This window comes from Lepisosteus platostomus, chromosome 5 (assembly GCF_059453375.1).
Source record: "Lepisosteus platostomus isolate fLepPlt1 chromosome 5, fLepPlt1.hap1, whole genome shotgun sequence".
NCBI classification, from domain to species: domain Eukaryota; kingdom Metazoa; phylum Chordata; class Actinopteri; order Semionotiformes; family Lepisosteidae; genus Lepisosteus; species Lepisosteus platostomus.
Genome location: NC_142615.1, coordinates 25,573,384 through 25,591,531, shown reverse-complemented (window position 1 = coordinate 25,591,531; position 18,148 = coordinate 25,573,384). Strand labels below are relative to the sequence as shown.

The 18,148-nt window shown below is 41.3% G+C and overlaps 1 protein-coding gene and 2 non-coding genes across 3 annotated transcripts; 2 read left to right on the top strand and 1 right to left on the bottom strand.

Annotated features, from left to right (window-relative positions):
* On the top strand, positions 1-57 carry LOC148665452 (U7 small nuclear RNA). Its single transcript, XR_015938926.1, has one exon. It is a non-coding gene; the product is annotated as a U7 small nuclear RNA (small nuclear RNA).
* A 3,831-nt stretch (positions 58-3,888) lies between these two features.
* Positions 3,889-3,960, bottom strand: trnam-cau (transfer RNA methionine (anticodon CAU)). Its single transcript has one exon. It is a non-coding gene; the product is annotated as a tRNA-Met (tRNA).
* A 4,031-nt stretch (positions 3,961-7,991) lies between these two features.
* On the top strand, positions 7,992-10,896 carry LOC148665450 (zona pellucida sperm-binding protein 3-like). Its single transcript, XM_088631614.1, has 9 exons — positions 7,992-8,549; positions 8,651-8,766; positions 8,842-8,948; positions 9,030-9,204; positions 9,282-9,399; positions 9,598-9,698; positions 9,775-9,848; positions 10,007-10,273; positions 10,701-10,896. Exons 1-9 carry the CDS (start codon positions 7,992-7,994, stop codon positions 10,724-10,726), a joined length of 1,542 nt encoding a protein of 513 aa, XP_088487740.1. The 3' UTR covers positions 10,727-10,896.
* Positions 10,897-18,148: the final 7,252 nt, after the last annotated feature.

The window sequence follows — 18,148 nt, the reverse complement described above, 5'->3', positions numbered from 1 at the left end:
TGGAATTTTTGCTCTTTTAGTATTTGTCTAGAAGGCTTTCTGATTCAGGAAGCCCATTTATTTGGTGAAAAAAGATTCTGTATTAATATTAATATTTCTCATACAACATAAATAGGGTCTTTAAGGAATAAAAAGATCTTGCACTTGGAAGTTTTAATAAAGCTGTGTGCTTCCATACACTCGAGCAGTTTTGATTCCTAATATTTGACCTTAGGTGTGGGAACGGGTCTTTTTTGCCATTTGATTTCCAATTGATCAGCACAGTATAGAAAATAGACCCATAAAGCAACCTCAGCAGTGACAAATGTGCAAAAAGTGATCACTTGTTTTTGCCCGCTTTCAAACTGAAACCCTTTGGTGTGTTAAGAGAATATGATAACCACTACACTGCGCAAGGTGGGAATGGGTGACTTGCAGAGAGTGTTGAACTTCGAGAAAGGACTTCTCTCAGGAATATATTTCCACATTCTGAAGAGGAGATTTACTCCATTTCTGTAGTCTGACTTCCTCTTTTGCTAGAGAGCTGTAGAATGTGGAGTCACCTATCCAGCTCTGGGAGCAGTGTGTAGATAACAGGTTTGTTACAGCCAGATGAGCACAGTAAATTAATACAGCAGAATAAACACACTGAGTATTTGAAGGGAATTAACAATCTTTTACGTCTCGCCATGTTCAATGCTGCTGTCATTTCTGTAATATTGTGATTATCACGTTCATCACACATGCGCAAGATCCCCTGTTTGAAATTGGGCAGAAACAGGTGTCTTTTTATCTTCTCACATTTTGCACTCCTGCCAGTGTTTTATGGATCTTGTTTTGTCTTATTGTAAGAATTCGAATTTCCTGTGTCATTCATCACATCACATCAAACAGCCAGCAGATCATGTCACCTTTCAGATAGTCATTCTTCTGCTTCCTAAATTTCCTAGAGACGGGTCTTTTCAGCAGAACTGACAAACGTGGCAAAGCAACCTGATAAGACCAGGTCCTAGAAGTCACTACTCAGTCAGTTACTACTGCCGAAATGCAAGCCCTTCCTCCAGCCTGAAGAAGTTGATCCTACATTACTCAGGAAGAAGATGTATCTACCAAACCTCAGAGAGCTGAGTTGGATCACTCCCCTTCTGAATGACGTAACACTCTACCACTCCTCTTCATGCACTCATGCTGGAACTTTGGGAGGCTACTGCAGACAGCAGAGGTTGGATCATACACAGAGGTTGAAATAGCTCAGCTGAGAAAGCCTTAGACTGATGCTCTAAAGGTCCCTGGTTCAATCTGGGGTTTTGGCATTTTGTTTCGTTGCGCCATTTGTTCCTCTCTGCAATGCCCTGTGTCCAAAGTCACACTTCCCTTTCTCAGCCTGAATCCCAAACTAGAGTCTTTGTGTCCTTGAGTCCCTCTTTTACCGACACTGATGAAGTACAGAAATAACTTAACATGTTTTGCACTCCTTATGGTGTTTTATGGTGGGACCTGTATTTCTCTATGAATTTCCTTAGTGACAGCCCATTTGTTTTCAATATATTTCTGGTGAAGTTATTACATCGGTCTCCCCTGGTGGCTTGTTTTCATATCCCACTTCTGACAATGACTTTTCTTATGTCACTTTGATGGGAGTACAATTGGAAAAAAAAACTAAAATGTGTGTAGTTGTTTCCATATCAAACCTGTCTTCCATTTTATACAGTATTCCACAGGAGTGAATCAATTCCTTGTTTAATTTTGCAAATGATCCTGCTGTCAAAAAAACTAAATTCCCATGTAGCCAAGGAGTTGCTGAAAAGCAACTTCACTTTGATGTTTTGTGTTGTTATAACTAATTCATCTCCTTTTTAAAAAATAGATTTCTGTAGAAGAAAGGTGTCTCACACTACAGTTTAAATTGTAAACAGGTCATAGAAAAAGCTCCTTAGCTCCCTGTCAGGAATCAAACCCCACTCTCCTGTATGACAGGCAGGGATTCTCACCATGGTTAAATTGCAACCGTAATAATATTGACAACATTAATAAATGCATATATAATTGAAATTGAAAACATATCTAACACAGCATCTTTTCTGGTTATATACCACAATGAATGCATTGCTGATATTTGTTGTTTGCCATTTAGGTTAAATACTGTCATGTTTTTCTCAGCAATCGTCTTTTGATGCGTAAGTATAAATAATGATAATACTATTTGAATACATACAGGTCTTAATATTATTTTGATTAAAAATAGTACGTTAATAAGCAATAAATGGCATATAAAACAGTGTGAAGGTGAAGATCACACAAAATCAACTACAAATGTGGGAATTTTACATTTTTAGGATTATAAATTGCATGTAGCACATTAGCAACACTACAGTAATGCTAATATAACAATAGTGTAAAAAAAATCCTGACCTAATTCCTTACAAATGCTGATACAAAATGTGAATGATTTCAGAGTTTCGGGAATTGGGTCTCCTGATAGAGATCAGAGATGAACTGAGGCATGTGGGAAAGTGTACAATGGAAGAGTCCTGTACACACAAGTGAGTCCTTGACAACATGGACAATCAAAACCTACTGGTATGATATTATATTCTCTCTGTGTTGTAGAAAATATTCACTACTAGTATTCTAGGTTACAGATAGGTCATTATATGACAGCTTACATCTGATTAATAGGATCCATCTCTGGCATACATTCTTATTTTTAGTTTATAATGTATAATCTTGCTAATTTTTTAATGCCAAAATAAAGTGTTTTATAAAAAGCTTCATGTTCTAAGAAATTACTACAACTTTTGAACTTTGAAATATTGCCACTTTGTATTCTAGGACTTAGCAAATACTGCAGAAAAGTGGAGTTAAAATGTGAAAATGTGTAATGGGTATGTCTGATTAGTTGATTAGTGAAGATCCAGTAGTAAAAATAGCTTCTAATATTATTTCTAATATAGTATTATTTCCAGATCAACCAGCTTTGGAGAGTAGGCAACAGTGATTTCAAAGAATGTGTGTTCACAGTGTTGTTAAGGTATTGCTTATAGATTTTTTAAATGTTTTTACATTACATTTTTACTTTGATCAAGTTAAAATATCCACAAAATTTAGCTTAAAGATACCTTGTTAACCACTGAATTTGCAAGGTGTAAAACTGCTAAATTGTCTTTTAAAATATAAGGATTACAGTAGTACATTTGATACTAAATATTTGAGTAAATAAACATTGAGTGAAAACTCGCTTGAGAAATGTCTAAGCTCAGGCATAATTTGGTTTTCAGACTTAAGACAAATTAACTGATGATGGAATTCAACTTCGCTGGCACAAACCAGAAAGATCAAAGACAAAAGAGGTGCCTGGGAGACACAAATCTTTTTAGAGCAATTAAAGTTAAGAACTTTAATTAAGAACTCTTATTCTATGTTGTACTTTCAAACCTTGGGTACTCTTTAATTAGGACAGACTTTATTGCTCAATTACTATGATGCAAGCTAAACTTAATACACTGATTAAGCTTTGATCTTAGTAAACCTTAATGGTTCTTTTTGAGATTATATTCAAGAAGAGATTAATCATCATTTGTCGATCATTTGTTCATTTGTTGGAGAACTTGACAATCTTTGACAATTATTATTAAATGAGCATTATACAAATGTGCGTTGATATTTTTAATATGTACCTTAATTGTAATATATATAAACACAATTGGTTTGATATGGATGTTCATTTGAAGGATTTGAGGAAACTATCAAGGATCGCAGAACAACCAAAGATACATTTGGGTCTCTGCTATTGGTAAAGATGAAAGAGTACCGTAAGTGTGAAGCTTGCATACACACGAGAGAAAAATCAGTTTTAATGCACTTCATTAAACTGATGGTGTGCTTATCAATCGTGCATAAAAAAATACATAGCAGAGGATGGTTTCGATCCATCGACCTCTGGGTTATGGGCCCAGCACGCTTCCGCTGCGCCACTCTGCTCACAGCTGTAACAGTGTGATTCAACACAACTGCTCTATCTTTGCTTTCTAAAAGTGCGCCCGAGGTGAAAAGTTTCAACGGCAAACGCAGACGTCACTTTGAGCACTTGGTCTTTTATAGTACGAATCATCACACGCTGCTCTACATGGGCGTGTCTTCAAGATCGTTGAGAACCAAACCTTCTGCTTTCCGAGGCAACTGATTCTTTCCTTGTTAATTCACAAATCTTCAATGAGAATCAGTGAAACGAAAACCAAACACATGTACACACTCGCGTCCTAGCCTGAAAGAAAAATGATGGAAGCATTTGAGGAATAACAAGAGTAGTCTGAACAGCTCCAGTCTATCAACTGCTCTACAAAGTGATCGCTACTTCCACACCCAGTTTATAACACTGAAAATGATTCAGGAAGCACAGCAAAGTTCTAAAAGCAGTGGTTAAAAAGCGTCTAGATACATAAAATGACAATTTCTCAAAAGTAAAATCTTCAGCTTTTAAATATTGTCATCCATATATTTTCGTTTTTCTCTTTTTTACATAACACGCTTTCGAGAAATAGACTGTCTTGTAATGAAGGCTGCATTAGAACATGTGTATCTACATTAAAATCGGGTTTATGACTTTTGCGTTATTCAGCTTTCTTAGCGCTTGGGTCTCGATTCAGATATTGCAATGAAAGCAACAGGGGAGTAAGTTTTCCTTTTCTAAATCAAAGGTGATCTGCTCACAAGGAAGTATAAAAACTTCAGCGTTTACTTTTTGAAGACCGCAAATTGTCGAAACACTATTGCTTCATAAGCTAATAAGTAAGGTTTCTGAGCACGCATTGTATTACTAATGCTGTTATTAATTAAAAAAAAGCTTAAATTCACATAATGGAATTTAGACGGCTCAAAGTAGTCTATTCTTTGGACAACTTTACTTGCCCGCTGAGTAGAGTTTAAAGCAACGGCAGCAGTAGCAGTAATAGCAACAACGTGGTTGGAGTGTCACAATACACTCTATGAAATTATTGCGGCTTCAGATCGTTTTGTTCTGTTGAAGCTGCCTACAGGCTCTGAATTGCTGACATTGGCTGTGATCTTTTTTCAGGTTTCATGAAATTCTTCACATATTTGAAATATTTAATTCGGGTTCGCCTAATACACGGTGCAAACCGTACCTGCAGCAGAATGCTGTGGCACATGAAGCCGTTTTGTTTATCGGTTGTAAGGATTTAGGAGCGTATTACAAATCGAGCAAGCGAAAAGAAAACTTAACAGGAGTGACTTTTTGGATTGCTAATTCATTGTGCTCTGCTCGTCTAGGTTCAAATCCTATCCTTGTCATGGTTAAGGCCTGAGACGTGTGTGTTTTTTCTTAACGGTGTTTGCATTTGTTTCCTCTTTACTCCTGTAAACTCAGGATTTTTTTTCCTTGGTGGCAACAATACGCTTCTGCAATACAGTAAATGGTAGACTCTGCTTTCAAATTAGCTGCACCGGGATTTAAAATTCAGGAATACGAATGGCCAATTGCTTACAGCTAGGGTTTTTACGTTTTCTTATTTAGCGATTTGTGTATCAATCTTTTAACAATTCATTAAAATGCTAACAATATGTAAAATCAAAACAACAGCACCGTTAAATGCTGGGGAGACAGGTAGTTGTTTTTTTCATCAGATGCCAATCTCTGATGCTGTGTGTGAGAGCTTACGTACCTTTCCTTTTCTCACATTTTCTGACAACTATTCCAAAGGGGCACCCTGTCAGCTCCTAATACGTTTTAAAAGTCTGCCTGCATGTTTGATTATTGTCGTTTTATTTAGAAAAAGTTCAATATTGATCATAACTAAAGAAAATTAGGATCACGAATAAAAAAAGGGCTGAAGATGCGAGTCGCTCTTGAATCAGAGCTGGGCGACACGGGCTTCTGTTCTGATATGATTGTACGAGAAGCGGGAGGAATCTCTTCTCTCCTATGGAGCATGAGCTGAATCAGGAGTGAGACATTTCGTATGCTCGTGCATATGTTAACGCATGACCTACATCGTAAAACAAAATTAAAAACTAACATTATGTTGTCAAAGACATTCATTTATATACAAACAAGAGACAGACATAGCAATGGTTCTACATTAACTTGTCCTACACTGATCAGACTAATTGAAATGTATGAAAGCCCGTTTCTGCCAGGGAGTTAAAAAACGCGCTATGGTATCGCAGAATTCCGACTAAGTAACTCAAAATTGCGACTTGGTAACTCAGAACTCCGACAATGAAATATGGGCTATTTCGAAGTCGCAAATGTGAGATCTAAAGTCAAAGTTTTTAGAGTTTTTAGGTCGCAATTCTGAGATACCATAGTGCATTTTTTTTACTCCCTGGCGGAAACGGGCTTCCATTGGTTCTCAGTGCTGCGAAGCAAAAGCAATCTCTGGAAAATCAGACAAATTATTATCAGATCATGTCAAAAGCTGATCAGTATTTCTTTACTGGGAAGCAAAGAAATGCTTGTATTACACATTTTAATATGACATGTAATTACACATAAAAAATAGTAAAATTATTTTCATTGCGGTACGTGTTGATAGAACAGCCCCCTCGATAAAGGAAAGTGTGGACGGACGTGTCGCATGTTCCGTACTCTGTCTGACAGCGAGTTTAACACACTGTCCTTGGAAATTAGAAACTAATTGAACAATGAATTAATCTGAGCAAATTGTACACGTGTGGGTGATTTAATTCTGTCGAAATTGCGTGGAACTCCTCCGCTGAGCTCAGATACACACGGGAAAGTCTGCAGGCTTCTTCACGGAGTCCCGCCTCAGATTGGAACGCTGAGAACAATCCGGGTCTCTGTGTGTAATTGATTGTGTTGATTGAGCGGTAGTGTGACCATGTGTGTGGTAGCATAGTCCTGCCAGTATAAAAACCTAGTCACCGCGTTCACACTTTATGCTCTCTTGCTTCAACACAGTTTGGTGGTTTACTTGTCTTACTTCTGATGTGGCTGTCTCTATTCTATCTAATTGCATCTCTGACATAAAAATTTGGATGACTCAAAACTTCCTTCATCTTAACTGTGACAAGACTGAAGTCATGCTTATTGGTACCCCCCATCAACTTCGTAAAGCCAGTCCTGTAACCCTGTCTGTAGATGGCTCTGTACTTGAGCTCCAATCAAAATTGAAAAACCTTGGGGTTATATTCGATTCTGGCTTAACATTCGACCCACATGTACAGCATACTGTCAAAACATCTTTTTTTCACCTTAGAAATATCGCAAGACTACGTCCTATGCTATCATTAACTGTGGCTGAAAAGCTGATCAACATATTTGTATTCTCTCGAATTGACTACTGCAATGCTCTGCTCCCTGGGGTATCTAAATCTACTCTGAACAAGCTGCAGTATGTCCAAAATTCAGCAGCCAGAATCCTGACCAGATCTAGTGCAAGTGTTCACATTACTCCTATCCTGGAGTCCTTGCACTGGCTTCCGGTCAAATTCCGCGTAGGCTTTAAAATCCTCATGCTCACCTACAAGGCTTTACATGGCTTGGCACCTCAATACCTGTCTGAACTTTTATCGCCCTACTCCCCACCTCGCAACCTCCGCTCTTCAAATTCTGCCCTCCTTACTGTCCCCCAAGCCCGTCTACATTGTATGGGCGACAGGGCCTTCTCCTGCTATGCCCCCAAGCTCTGGAACTCCTTGCCCAAGGATATTAGAGAGTCACCTTCTCTAAACTCCTTCAAATCCAGACTCAAAACCCTCCTTTTCAGAAAAGCCTTTACTTAACTGGTTCCATTCTTCACCCCTCTGCTCTTCTTAATACCATCTTCCACGGTCTCCTCTATTGTTATTGTTGTATTGTTGTAATTATAATTGTGTCCTGTCTTGTGAAATTTTCTTATTTATTGTTGTAGTCTTCTTATTTATTGTTATTGTCATCCTGTAAAGTGCTTTGAGAAGCCACCTTTAAAGGCGCTATATAAAATAAAGTTTATTATTATTATATAGCAGTTTAGCGGGACGTCAATTTGGCGATGCGCTCGTTTCTCTTTGTGCTGTGCCTGTGCGCAGGGGCTGGGCTCCCCGCACTAATCTCCGCCGGGCCGGCTGGCTGGGACTCTCGGGAATTAGCACTCCAGGCCGACTTCCCGGCTCTCGAAGACACAGCCCAGTCGGAGGACTTGAACCTGGCAGATGCGCCCTCTGAAGACCTGTCTGCAAGCGAGAACGACTCGCAGTCCTTGGCTCCCGATTTCCGCCACCTTCCCGTGTCCAGAGACGCGTACTCGCCCTACTTCGACAAGGAGAAGATGAAGCCCGAAGCCGGCAGCCGCCCCTTACCCGCCTACATCAAGAGCGTCCTGTTTCCTCCCCAGCGAGGGCGGCAGCCGGCTCGCCCGGCCATCGGGGGCACCCGAGGAGTGGCTGTGTGGTGCGACTCCAGCAGGATGTACGTGAGGGTCAGTCGGCTCCTGTTTGGCTTCAGCTGTCGGCCATCGGAGGTGACCTTGGGCAACTGCAGCGTCAGCCGAACCACACGCAGTTACTTCTACTTCATCTACGGGCTTCACGAGTGCGGTACCGAGCGATCGGTAAGCGGGTCTTCATCTACAGGCAGTGTAGCGATGTGAGCTGTAGGGCCAGTGTCGGGGTTGCCTTTCCTGGGAATATCCCTTCCTCTGTGACCCTGCAGGTTGTCCAGGGCCGCCTGGTGTACTCCAACACTCTCCGCTATGCCCCGCCCTCCTCCAGTGCACCTGTGCATCGCTTCATTCCCTTCTCCGTGCCGGTCAAGTGCTCCTACAACAGGTAGGCAAGGCTCTGCTGCTGCTGAGAAGCCGCTGGGAAAGTGTCCAGAAGCCCCTCATCCCCTCTGTCCTGCAGGTTCCACTACTCCTACAAGGTTGGCTATGTCCCCACGTGGGCCAGGAGAAGGACCTTCTTCAAGGACCTGAAGAACAAGCACAGCTTTGTGCTGCTCACCACCAACTGTAAGCTCCTTGAGCGAGTGGCTCCTCCTTCCTGCAGAGGGTGCTGTGTGCAGGTGTAATGCTGCCTCTCTCTCTCTCCTGCCCACTGGGTCCGGCTCTCTCCTAAGGATGAGTACTTCCTGGGTCAGCCCATGTACTTCCAGGCCACTGCCTACTTTGCCACAGCGGAGCAGAGGCTGTACATTCACTCGTGTTACGTAACGGAGAAACCGGACCAGCACTCCCAGCCCCGTTTCCCCGTGATCGACAACTTGGGGTACGGCCCCTTCTGGGAGGAGAGGTGGACAGGAGCCCCGAGAGCCTGCAGGGGTTCATCCTTGTCCTTGTCCCCAGGTGCATGGTGGACAGCAAGGCAGATGGCTGCCTGTCCAGGTTTGTCCCCTCCAAGCAGAAGGATGTGCTCCGCTTCACAATTGATGCCTTCCTCTTCCAGAAGAAGCTGTCCAGGAAGGTACTGCTCTCAAAGGCTGCTCAGCCTTCCTGCTCTACTGATCCATGGTCTGCTTTTCCATCCATGATCTAGATGTGAACCAGACTGTGGCAGCTGTAGTGCCTAGAGCTGCCAGCTTGCCTTCACTGATGGCAGAAGTTCCTTCTCTGTCCCTCTATTGGCCTTGATCCCTTAATGCTGTGACCATCCCTCTTGCAGCATGAAGTGACTGAGCTGTACATGCACTGTGTCATGGCTGTGGCTCCTGCTAAAGCAACACCAGGGACCAAGTCCTGCACCTACAACAGGGAGGCAAAGAGGTACTTCTGCAAGGAGCCTGCTGAGGGTGCTCTGGGACATGCCACGTGGGACCTCACCTGTCCTCCTCTCCTCCAGGTGGGAGGAGCTGTATGGTGACCATGAGGTCTGTGCCTGCTGTGAGTCCAGGTGTGCTGGCAGACAGAATGGAGGTGGGTCTGGTTCTCTATCCCTTGTTGATACATCTCTGCCCAACAGAGAACTATGAGGAATGATCCTTCCTGGGCAAAGTGGCTGTTTAGATGAGTAGCATCACTGTTGGTCTCCAGCTGAAGCAGATCCCTCGCTGCTGGGTGCTGCTTGTCCACAGGTACCAGGAGCCTGGTGACCAGCAGTAGGGTGGCTGTGGCACCAGTAGAGGGTCCTCTGGGTGTGGAATCTGCCTGGACTGAGGATGAGGAGGGAGACCCTCAGAGCTCCAGTGAAGATGCTGAGGGGGCTCGAGGGGACAGAGAGGCTGCAGGACAAGATGCTGAGAGCACCAGTGAGGATGTGGAGGGAGCAGAGGACTTTGGAGAATCATCACCCCCTCCCCTCCCCCTTTTCAGCTGGGGGGGCGGCTGGAGTAGTAAGTGGGGTAATGTACCTAGGTTCAGTTTAAGCACTAAGACATGAGGAGACTAAAGTAAGTCTTTTTATCAAAGACTGTAATATTTCTAATGACCAAAAGCACAGAAAGGTGACAACTTGTTCTGCCACTAGCAGTGACAGTTAATTGGGAAGTATGTATGCAGGAAAAAAGGGAGGGGTGGGTTCATAAGGCCAAAACCATCACAAAGAATTAACCCACACCCTTCACTCTGTAGTTAATCTGATTTCTGAACAAAAGTCTTTATGCACTTTTTCATCAAACCTAAAATAATGGGAGTTTTGGGGGAACATGACTGACTTGCTGCACTTATTTGGGCTTCAGGAACAATACAACAGCATGTTAAAAACAAAGCTTTTGCTGTTGGTCTCATATTTAAGGTGTTTTTGAGATTAAATGCTTTCTCAATTGACAGGAGCCACTTCCTTATTCAGAGGGTAGTGGGAGTCTGGAGCCTACCTGGGCATCCTGCAGGTTACAGGAGTAATCACAGACTGTACCCCGAGAGCCATTGTGATATACCTCAACCCTCCCAGAGCAGGCACCTCCTCCAGCTAACCTGAGGGACCAGTGGTCTAGAGAACAAAATAAAGCTGATTAACAGACAGAGACACTTAATTTTAATGTTTCTTTATTAGCCCTATACAATTTCTTGCATTAGGAATTCATCTTTTCACATACCGCAGCTTTTCTCTGTGAAGACACAGACGGGGAGCAAACCTTGGGGTCAGAGCACAGGGTCTGCCATTGTATAGCACCCTTGGAGCAGTTAGGGTTAAGGGTCGTGCTCAGGGGCCCAACAGAGTAGGATTCCTCTGCCAGCTGTGGGATCTGAACTGGCAACCTTCCAGTCACAGGGACAGATCCTTAGTCACAGAGCCACCACTCTGCTACCACTTTATGCTCCAGTCTATTTTCTTCCTTCCTGGCTTGAAACATCTATTAAACATCAATGCAGAATACAGCTAGGCTACTCTCTGGTTCAGTGCACTGACGCGATTGGTTATTATTTTTTTTTAAAGTGTATGTAGCCCCTATCTTGTTATGTGGCGCATACCTGTGAAACAATTTAAGAACTGATTTACTTTATCAACTTATGGCCACATCCTGTAAACTCACTTGAACATGTTTCCTGGCCTGAGGCTGTGGAACAGGATTTGAGACTCCAAGGCACAGATGTCTTCTCTTCAGCTAAATGCAGTGGGGAAACTCCTCATTTGGAAGATGAAACAGCACCATCTGTCTGGCTGAGGTGAACTGCAGGGGTAGTGAGCTTCACGTGCGGAACTGCTGGCATGCTCCCCTGGGACAGAGTGACTGTTGGCACAAGGAGGATGCTGTGGTCACCTGTACAGGTGAGTGGGAGCAGCTGGAGGTCTCAGGGTGTTCAGGGCTGCTCTCACTACAGGAATACAGACGTAAATAATAATGAAGAAGCCAACACATTCTGCCTATTAGAAAAACAATTAGTGTGAGCCCTGGCTATTAAATGCTCTATATTAATGTAGTGTGTATTTGTCTTGGCTATGATCTCTTTTGTGCTTTCTGAATCTCAACCATCCCTTTTCCTTTTTCTTCAGGTTTGGGATCTCAAAACCATCCAATGATGACGGGTAATGCAGTTGACAGAAGGGAATACGAGACGCTTCCATTCGTCTAAATGCTGCTGCTGATTCTCAGGAGTACTGCTGTCTATAAACCATGGCCTCTCTGTTTCATTTTTGTCAAGAAATACAGAAGAACTGCTGTGAATCTCCTCATCAAAACCATTTTATCTTGTATTACTGCTCTTCCTACTTCAACCAGCACTTCTTCCTTGAAGACGGGTAAAATCCCCAGTTTCTAGTCTCTGTACAGATGAACACAAGATTAAGACACAAGTTCATTTTCTGATCTGTCTCCTTGCTCAGGCAGCACCAGGACAACACCCCAGACAGGCTTGTCCATCTCACCCCTGGTCCTCCTGCTGCTGGGGGCTCTGCTCTTGTAAGTGCTTGCCCTGTTAGCGGGGCAGCTGATCCAGAACAGCAAGCTGAAGAAAGGTAGGGAGGGAATTCACCGTCCAAAAACTGTCCTCTAGTGGTCATTACTGTCACACAAAACTGATCTACATTGAACTTCAGGAAAACATTCTGCTCTAAATGATCAATTACATTCTGTCTAATTGAATGTGGATGTTGGATGTGAACAATTTTAATAGGGTGGAGAAAACCATCTTAAATTTAGGAAAGAGTATAAATAATTACAGATGAAGATCTGAAGAAATTTGCTGATTTATGTGATTATAAAATTTACTGTATATAGATGCAGCCATTCAAAACGAGCAGGCGATACCTCATTATTTTGCGGTGTGCTTGACGCAGCCTACCACGAGTTACCATAAATTCTCGTATAGTACCTCATAATACCACGTGGTACCTTAAGTAAAATAATAGTATCCGGAATTTCCACAAGGTGGAGCTAATAAAGCACAACCTCTCATGTTTGAGTTGTCGCCATCAAAGTCTTTAACGAAGATATTACTAATAGTATTAATCATGAATGACCTTGGACAAGCTGTAAACTCAAAGTATTGCCCTGGTCCACATTCTTTTTTTCGTTGACCGTCTTTGTAAAAGTAACACCACAGCGTTTCGCAATCATTCATTTGTTTCCAATCATGCAAAGTACAGTAATCTTTGAGAATTTCCGATTCACCATGCCTTTCGCATCACATGCTCATAAAAGAGATTGATTTAGGAACATAAACATATTACTGTATGCAAACTGTACTGTATACAGTATGTATATGTATATTTAATGTCTTAACTGTGCCCGTTTAAGTATTGAATATTTATATGGAATTTTACCACTGAAGGGAAATCTTGGTAGCTGAGCATAAAAAGAATAGGAGCATACTACAACGCGTGTGAAGGCCATAAACGATATTAATTTTGGAACATAAACATACAGTATATATTTGATTAAAAGGGAATATAATATTGAATAGCGTATTTAAAGAAATTAATAATGATATAATTATATTCATGTACCGCAACACAAGAATAGTACACGCTGTACAATGTCTGCTGATACTGTTTCTCTAGGGCTTTTTCAACACACCTCATGCGACCTTGCCAGTGGTGCTGTGGGCTAGGTTACTGACTTGTACATCTCATGTAGGGTGTTTGAATCCAGCTACAACCATGACTTTTTTTTTTAACAAACATTTCTTTGAAAAAATAAAATGGTGTAGGGTTACTGTTTTGATTTAAGGACGATCTGTCAAAGTGCAATGAAATACAATGTTATTGTTGTTTTTATCCTGTAAAGCGTTTTGAGAAGCCACCTTTTAAAGGTGATATATAAAAGCGCCAATTCTTATGGAATGTGTTTTCTTTCTTTTTTCAGCGTGGAATAAACCTATTACTTGATTCTTATGGATGCCCGGTTCCGCCGGGGATTCAATTTTTTTTAAAATTTTTGTAATCGCGTATCTGAGGAAATAGCAGTATAACCTTATTCATGCACAAACAGGGGCATATTACATTATTAATTGGGGTGTCTCCTCTTGCCAGAAAGCTCTAAATTGCATTTTGAGTGCGGTTTTTGACTTTTTTTTAAATTGCAACCCATAAATAAAGCTGATACTGTTTAGACTTTTAATTATTTTAAACTGTATTACAGCAGCACAATGCAATGTAAATTGCAAAAATGCACTTGGAATCTGTCCAAGCCCTACTCTGTCAGGCATTTTCTTTTACTGTAAAGGACACAAAAACTCCCTTGCTTTTAACAGAGCGTTTCATAATTTCCAACTACAAAAATTATTTAAACTGCGACACTTATCATCCAACCAGAGCTCGAAATATCACAAGGATCCTCAAGAGCACAGCAAAGACTGTATTAAAAGTATACTAGTGACAAACTAGTATACTTTAGATCTTTTTTTTCTGAACCGGGGAAAATCTGATCATGTTTCTCTATAACAATAATAAAAAACATTATTTTACATATCACCTTTATGAGATATCACCTTAAGGACAGCACATACAAGGGTTAATTGCACAATGAACCGCGCCAAGAAATTTAAAATAGTCTTCTTTAGGTGTGAGGGTAGGAGTGGATCGCAGCAGGCATAATCAGCAAATTAGGAAAACAAAGAACAGGACAGGTGAGACGTGTATCCAGAGAGCGAGTGATCAGAAAAAGGAACTGCTGTTACGCCCAGGTTGTCGACGCAATTGTTTTAACTTGCTAATGCATCAGACACATTTCCTGGCGTATTGTGTTTTAAATAAAATAGGAGTCTTTCCCCGGTATAAGCTCATCGGTATGGTGTAAGTTTTATCTGTACCATACCATACAGTATATAGGTACAGAATTCAAGCTGCACTACTGTATCGCTTTGGTAAGGAGACGGACAATGGCCAAAATCACGAAGACTCTCTCACACCAAATAATGAAGATGAAAAGAAACGGGAAGTCAACACGGGACATTGTACAGCATTTGGCTTCGATGGACATCTTCGTTTGTGAAAGCACAGTGAGACGACATCATAAAGCGGAGAGGAGGCAAAGAGAATCTAAACTGAGGACGATTCAAAGGTAAATAACTTTCTAAAAATACCTTTCTTGCATGTAAATACAACTACGCACATTATTTTTAAAACTAACTGTTGATCTCTTTTTTTTCAAGTCCTATTGTGCGAGCTATCGACAAGCTGACTGATGAAAATGATGAGCTGCCGGCGATGCAAGTCCAAAGACGGCTATGGGCTGACCTCGGTGCGAACATTAGCCCGACATCGATAAGAAGAGTACGCAGCAGGCTTGGATGGAGATACAGAAAAACCAACACATGCCCCATGATAAGGCTAAAAAACAAAGAGGAAAGACTCAAGCAAGTGCTCCAATGGATTGAACAGGGGGAGGCATTTCAGGATGTACTTTGCGTGATGTACACAGGCATTCACGACAGCAACATATGAAATGTTTGCACGTACTGTATAGTTAAGTTATTACTTGGTTTTCAAAGTGCAATGAAATACAATATTGTTGTTGCTGCTGTTCTGGTTGTTTTTATCCCGTAAAGCATTTTGAGAAGCCACCTTTAAAGGCGATATATACTGTAAAACCGCTGATTCTTATGGAATGTGTTCCGCAGGAGATTCAAATTTTTATTTATTTTTAAATCGCGTATCTAAGGAAATCTCAGTATAACTTTGTTCATGAACAAACAGTGGCATGTTATATTATCATTAGTTTTTTTAACAAGGCTCACCAGCTAATGTGAATCGAAACCTGTCTTGCTAGCTTTTAAAGGGAAGAAGGTGACTATTCATAGTTATCAAAAATGACTTAGAATCGATCATGTTGCAATATTTTGAAATATAAAAGTCAATTGATTGTCCATAATATCGCTATTCTATTTTTTCGAAGAAATGTTTGTTAAAAGAAAAGTCCAGCACCAGCTAGATTCAAACACACCTGTGCATTGTTAGTTACACACCTAGACCAGTATGCTACAAGACAAATTGCATGAACAGGGAGGCGAAACAGCCCTACACAGCCCTGTCGCAGTACACGAATATAATTATACCGTTATTAAATTCTTTAGATACGCGATTCCATATTATATTCCCTATTAATCAAATTCTAAAAGTATGCTTGTTGACTCCGGTATCACGTTAGTTAAAGACTTAGATGCTTAGAATGTTTAGGGAGAAATGGAATACTGGTGTGTATTTTTTTCTTTAAAGTACCAAGACCAGCTATATACTGTATGTTTATGTTCTAAAATTAATATCGTTTATGGCCTTCACACGCGTTACAGTATGCTCCTATTCTATGCTCAGCTACTAAGATTTCCCTTCAGTGGTAAAATTCAATATCTACAACGGGCACAGTAAAGACGTTTACAGTAAGTCTTTCTACAACAGACCAACGGAACACGAGTGCCCTGTCGGTCAACCAATCACGGACCGCGTCATATTGCGTCATGATACGCGATACCGCAGCCAATTACCTGCGGTACGTGTCTGTACCGCACACTTTGAATGGCTGCATCTGTACGTCTTTTGCCCACTGGGAAAACTACAGCAGCAGGAGTAACAATAATGACAACAACATGTTTGGAGTTCGGCATTTCATTTATTCTGCGGAAACATCGTATCGGAATGAACTGCCTGAGATAAAAGAGTAATTGCGGCTTCAGATCGTTTTTACAGAGCATTGCGTTGTTCTGTTCATGCTGACTACACGCTTTACATTTGTCATTTACTGCAAGCGTTGCTTTTCCAGGTTTTTCTGAAATTCCTCGCATTTGAGCCAGCACTAAAATATTTCATTCCCGTCGCTGAATACATCGTGAAAACGGTATTTGCAATGGAATGCTGCCACACATGAAACCTTTTTGTTATTCGGTTCTGAAGTTTGAAAATGAAAATAAAACGGGGGTCACTTCATAGGCTTGAAAGAAGTCCAAGCAGCATAAAAACCCGCGAATTCTCACAAAGGCTGCACCTTTCTTCTGCTGCTGTTATAAATCAGCCTTAAACATTTGAATGCATACCTTACTACTGCTCATCACATTCACGTGTTTACTAAGCTTTTTTCTGTCCGTTATGTTTTTGCTAAGCAGTTTCTCCGTTTTCCTCGTACTGTGATTGTCAGCGAGCACAACAAGACTGAAACAGTGTAAAGGCAGGTAAAAAAGACAGGGTAAAACGCCTGATTGTCGGGAGTGGGATTTGAACCCATGCCTCTATTTGGAGAGCGAAACACAAAGCTTATAAGACACGAAGCTGTGAATTTGCTGTTTTAAACTGCTCGACTATCCTGAAAAAATGTGTGCTGATTGCACCAGTCGCATGCAATTTTCCGTAACTTTAGGATGATTGATACGAATGGACGAACACAATTTGTGGCGTTTAGCATGACATGGAAAACGGTACCGGAGCATTCGGGTCCGGAATACCAGACTCAGAAACAGTTTTTACCCCCGCACTATCAAACTATTAAACTCCCAGCCTTTCTCACTCTCTCCTCACCTCTCACCTATGATCTGAGCCTCACAGTGCCTTCTTTCTTACCAAAAACCCAGACACACTGAAAATCTACCTCTACCATACATGTCAAAAGCTCACTCCCCATCATTTCTATCCCTTTATTTCATTCTTTTGATGCATGGTTTTGCACATAACCTGTTACATTTTTGTTGTTTTACACACTGCCTGTTGTTGTTTTTTGCACATTGGTTGTTGTCTCTGTCTTTCTTTTGTTATACAATTGTATTGTTGTTGTGTTTTTTTCTTTGTACTACTTATGTCCGAGAGCTAGCTAAATAGCATTTCGTTATACCATATACCTGTGTATGAGTATAATGACAATAAACTTGAACTTGAACTTGACATAGTCTTGCAGGCAGTATATTATTTTATCGTTTACTCGTTTAAAAAAACACGGTCTTCTCGTTCCTAAGTCAGATTTTTAGTGATTTCGAACGTTACTTCCAACCTGGACTGACAGCTCACCCGATTTGTTTGTGATCAGACCGTGGAGTGGGGGGCTGTACCAAGCGCACGTTCCTTTCCAATGCTGAGGCGATCATTAGGAAGATGGGTGTGAAGAGAGACAAGCTTTGTCGACTAAAAAACAAGGCAGGATATGCAAGAATACTAATCACTGGCTGCAGTTATGCTCTCTTACTATTGAGACTCCTACATATGGAGTTTTTGAAGACTTTGAAACCAAAGGAAAGCGGAGACAAATAAAACAGGCACGGGAGAGGCTTGAACACACAATCTTCGGTTTCCGAGACCAACACCTTACCACTTGTCCACCACGCCTTCAAGTAAATATGGGAATAATGTTGTTCAAATT

Excerpts from the sequence above, each read along its gene's own strand:
- LOC148665450 (XM_088631614.1), top strand. The coding sequence starts at position 7,992 with ATGCGCTCGTTTCTCTTTGTGCTGTGCCTGTGCGCAGGGGCTGGGCTC. Across the intron at positions 8,767-8,841 it reads GTCAAGTGCTCCTACAACAG|GTTCCACTACTCCTACAAGG; the intron begins GTAGGCAAGGCT and ends TCTGTCCTGCAG. Across the intron at positions 9,400-9,597 it reads AGAAGAAGCTGTCCAGGAAG|CATGAAGTGACTGAGCTGTA; the intron begins GTACTGCTCTCA and ends TCCCTCTTGCAG.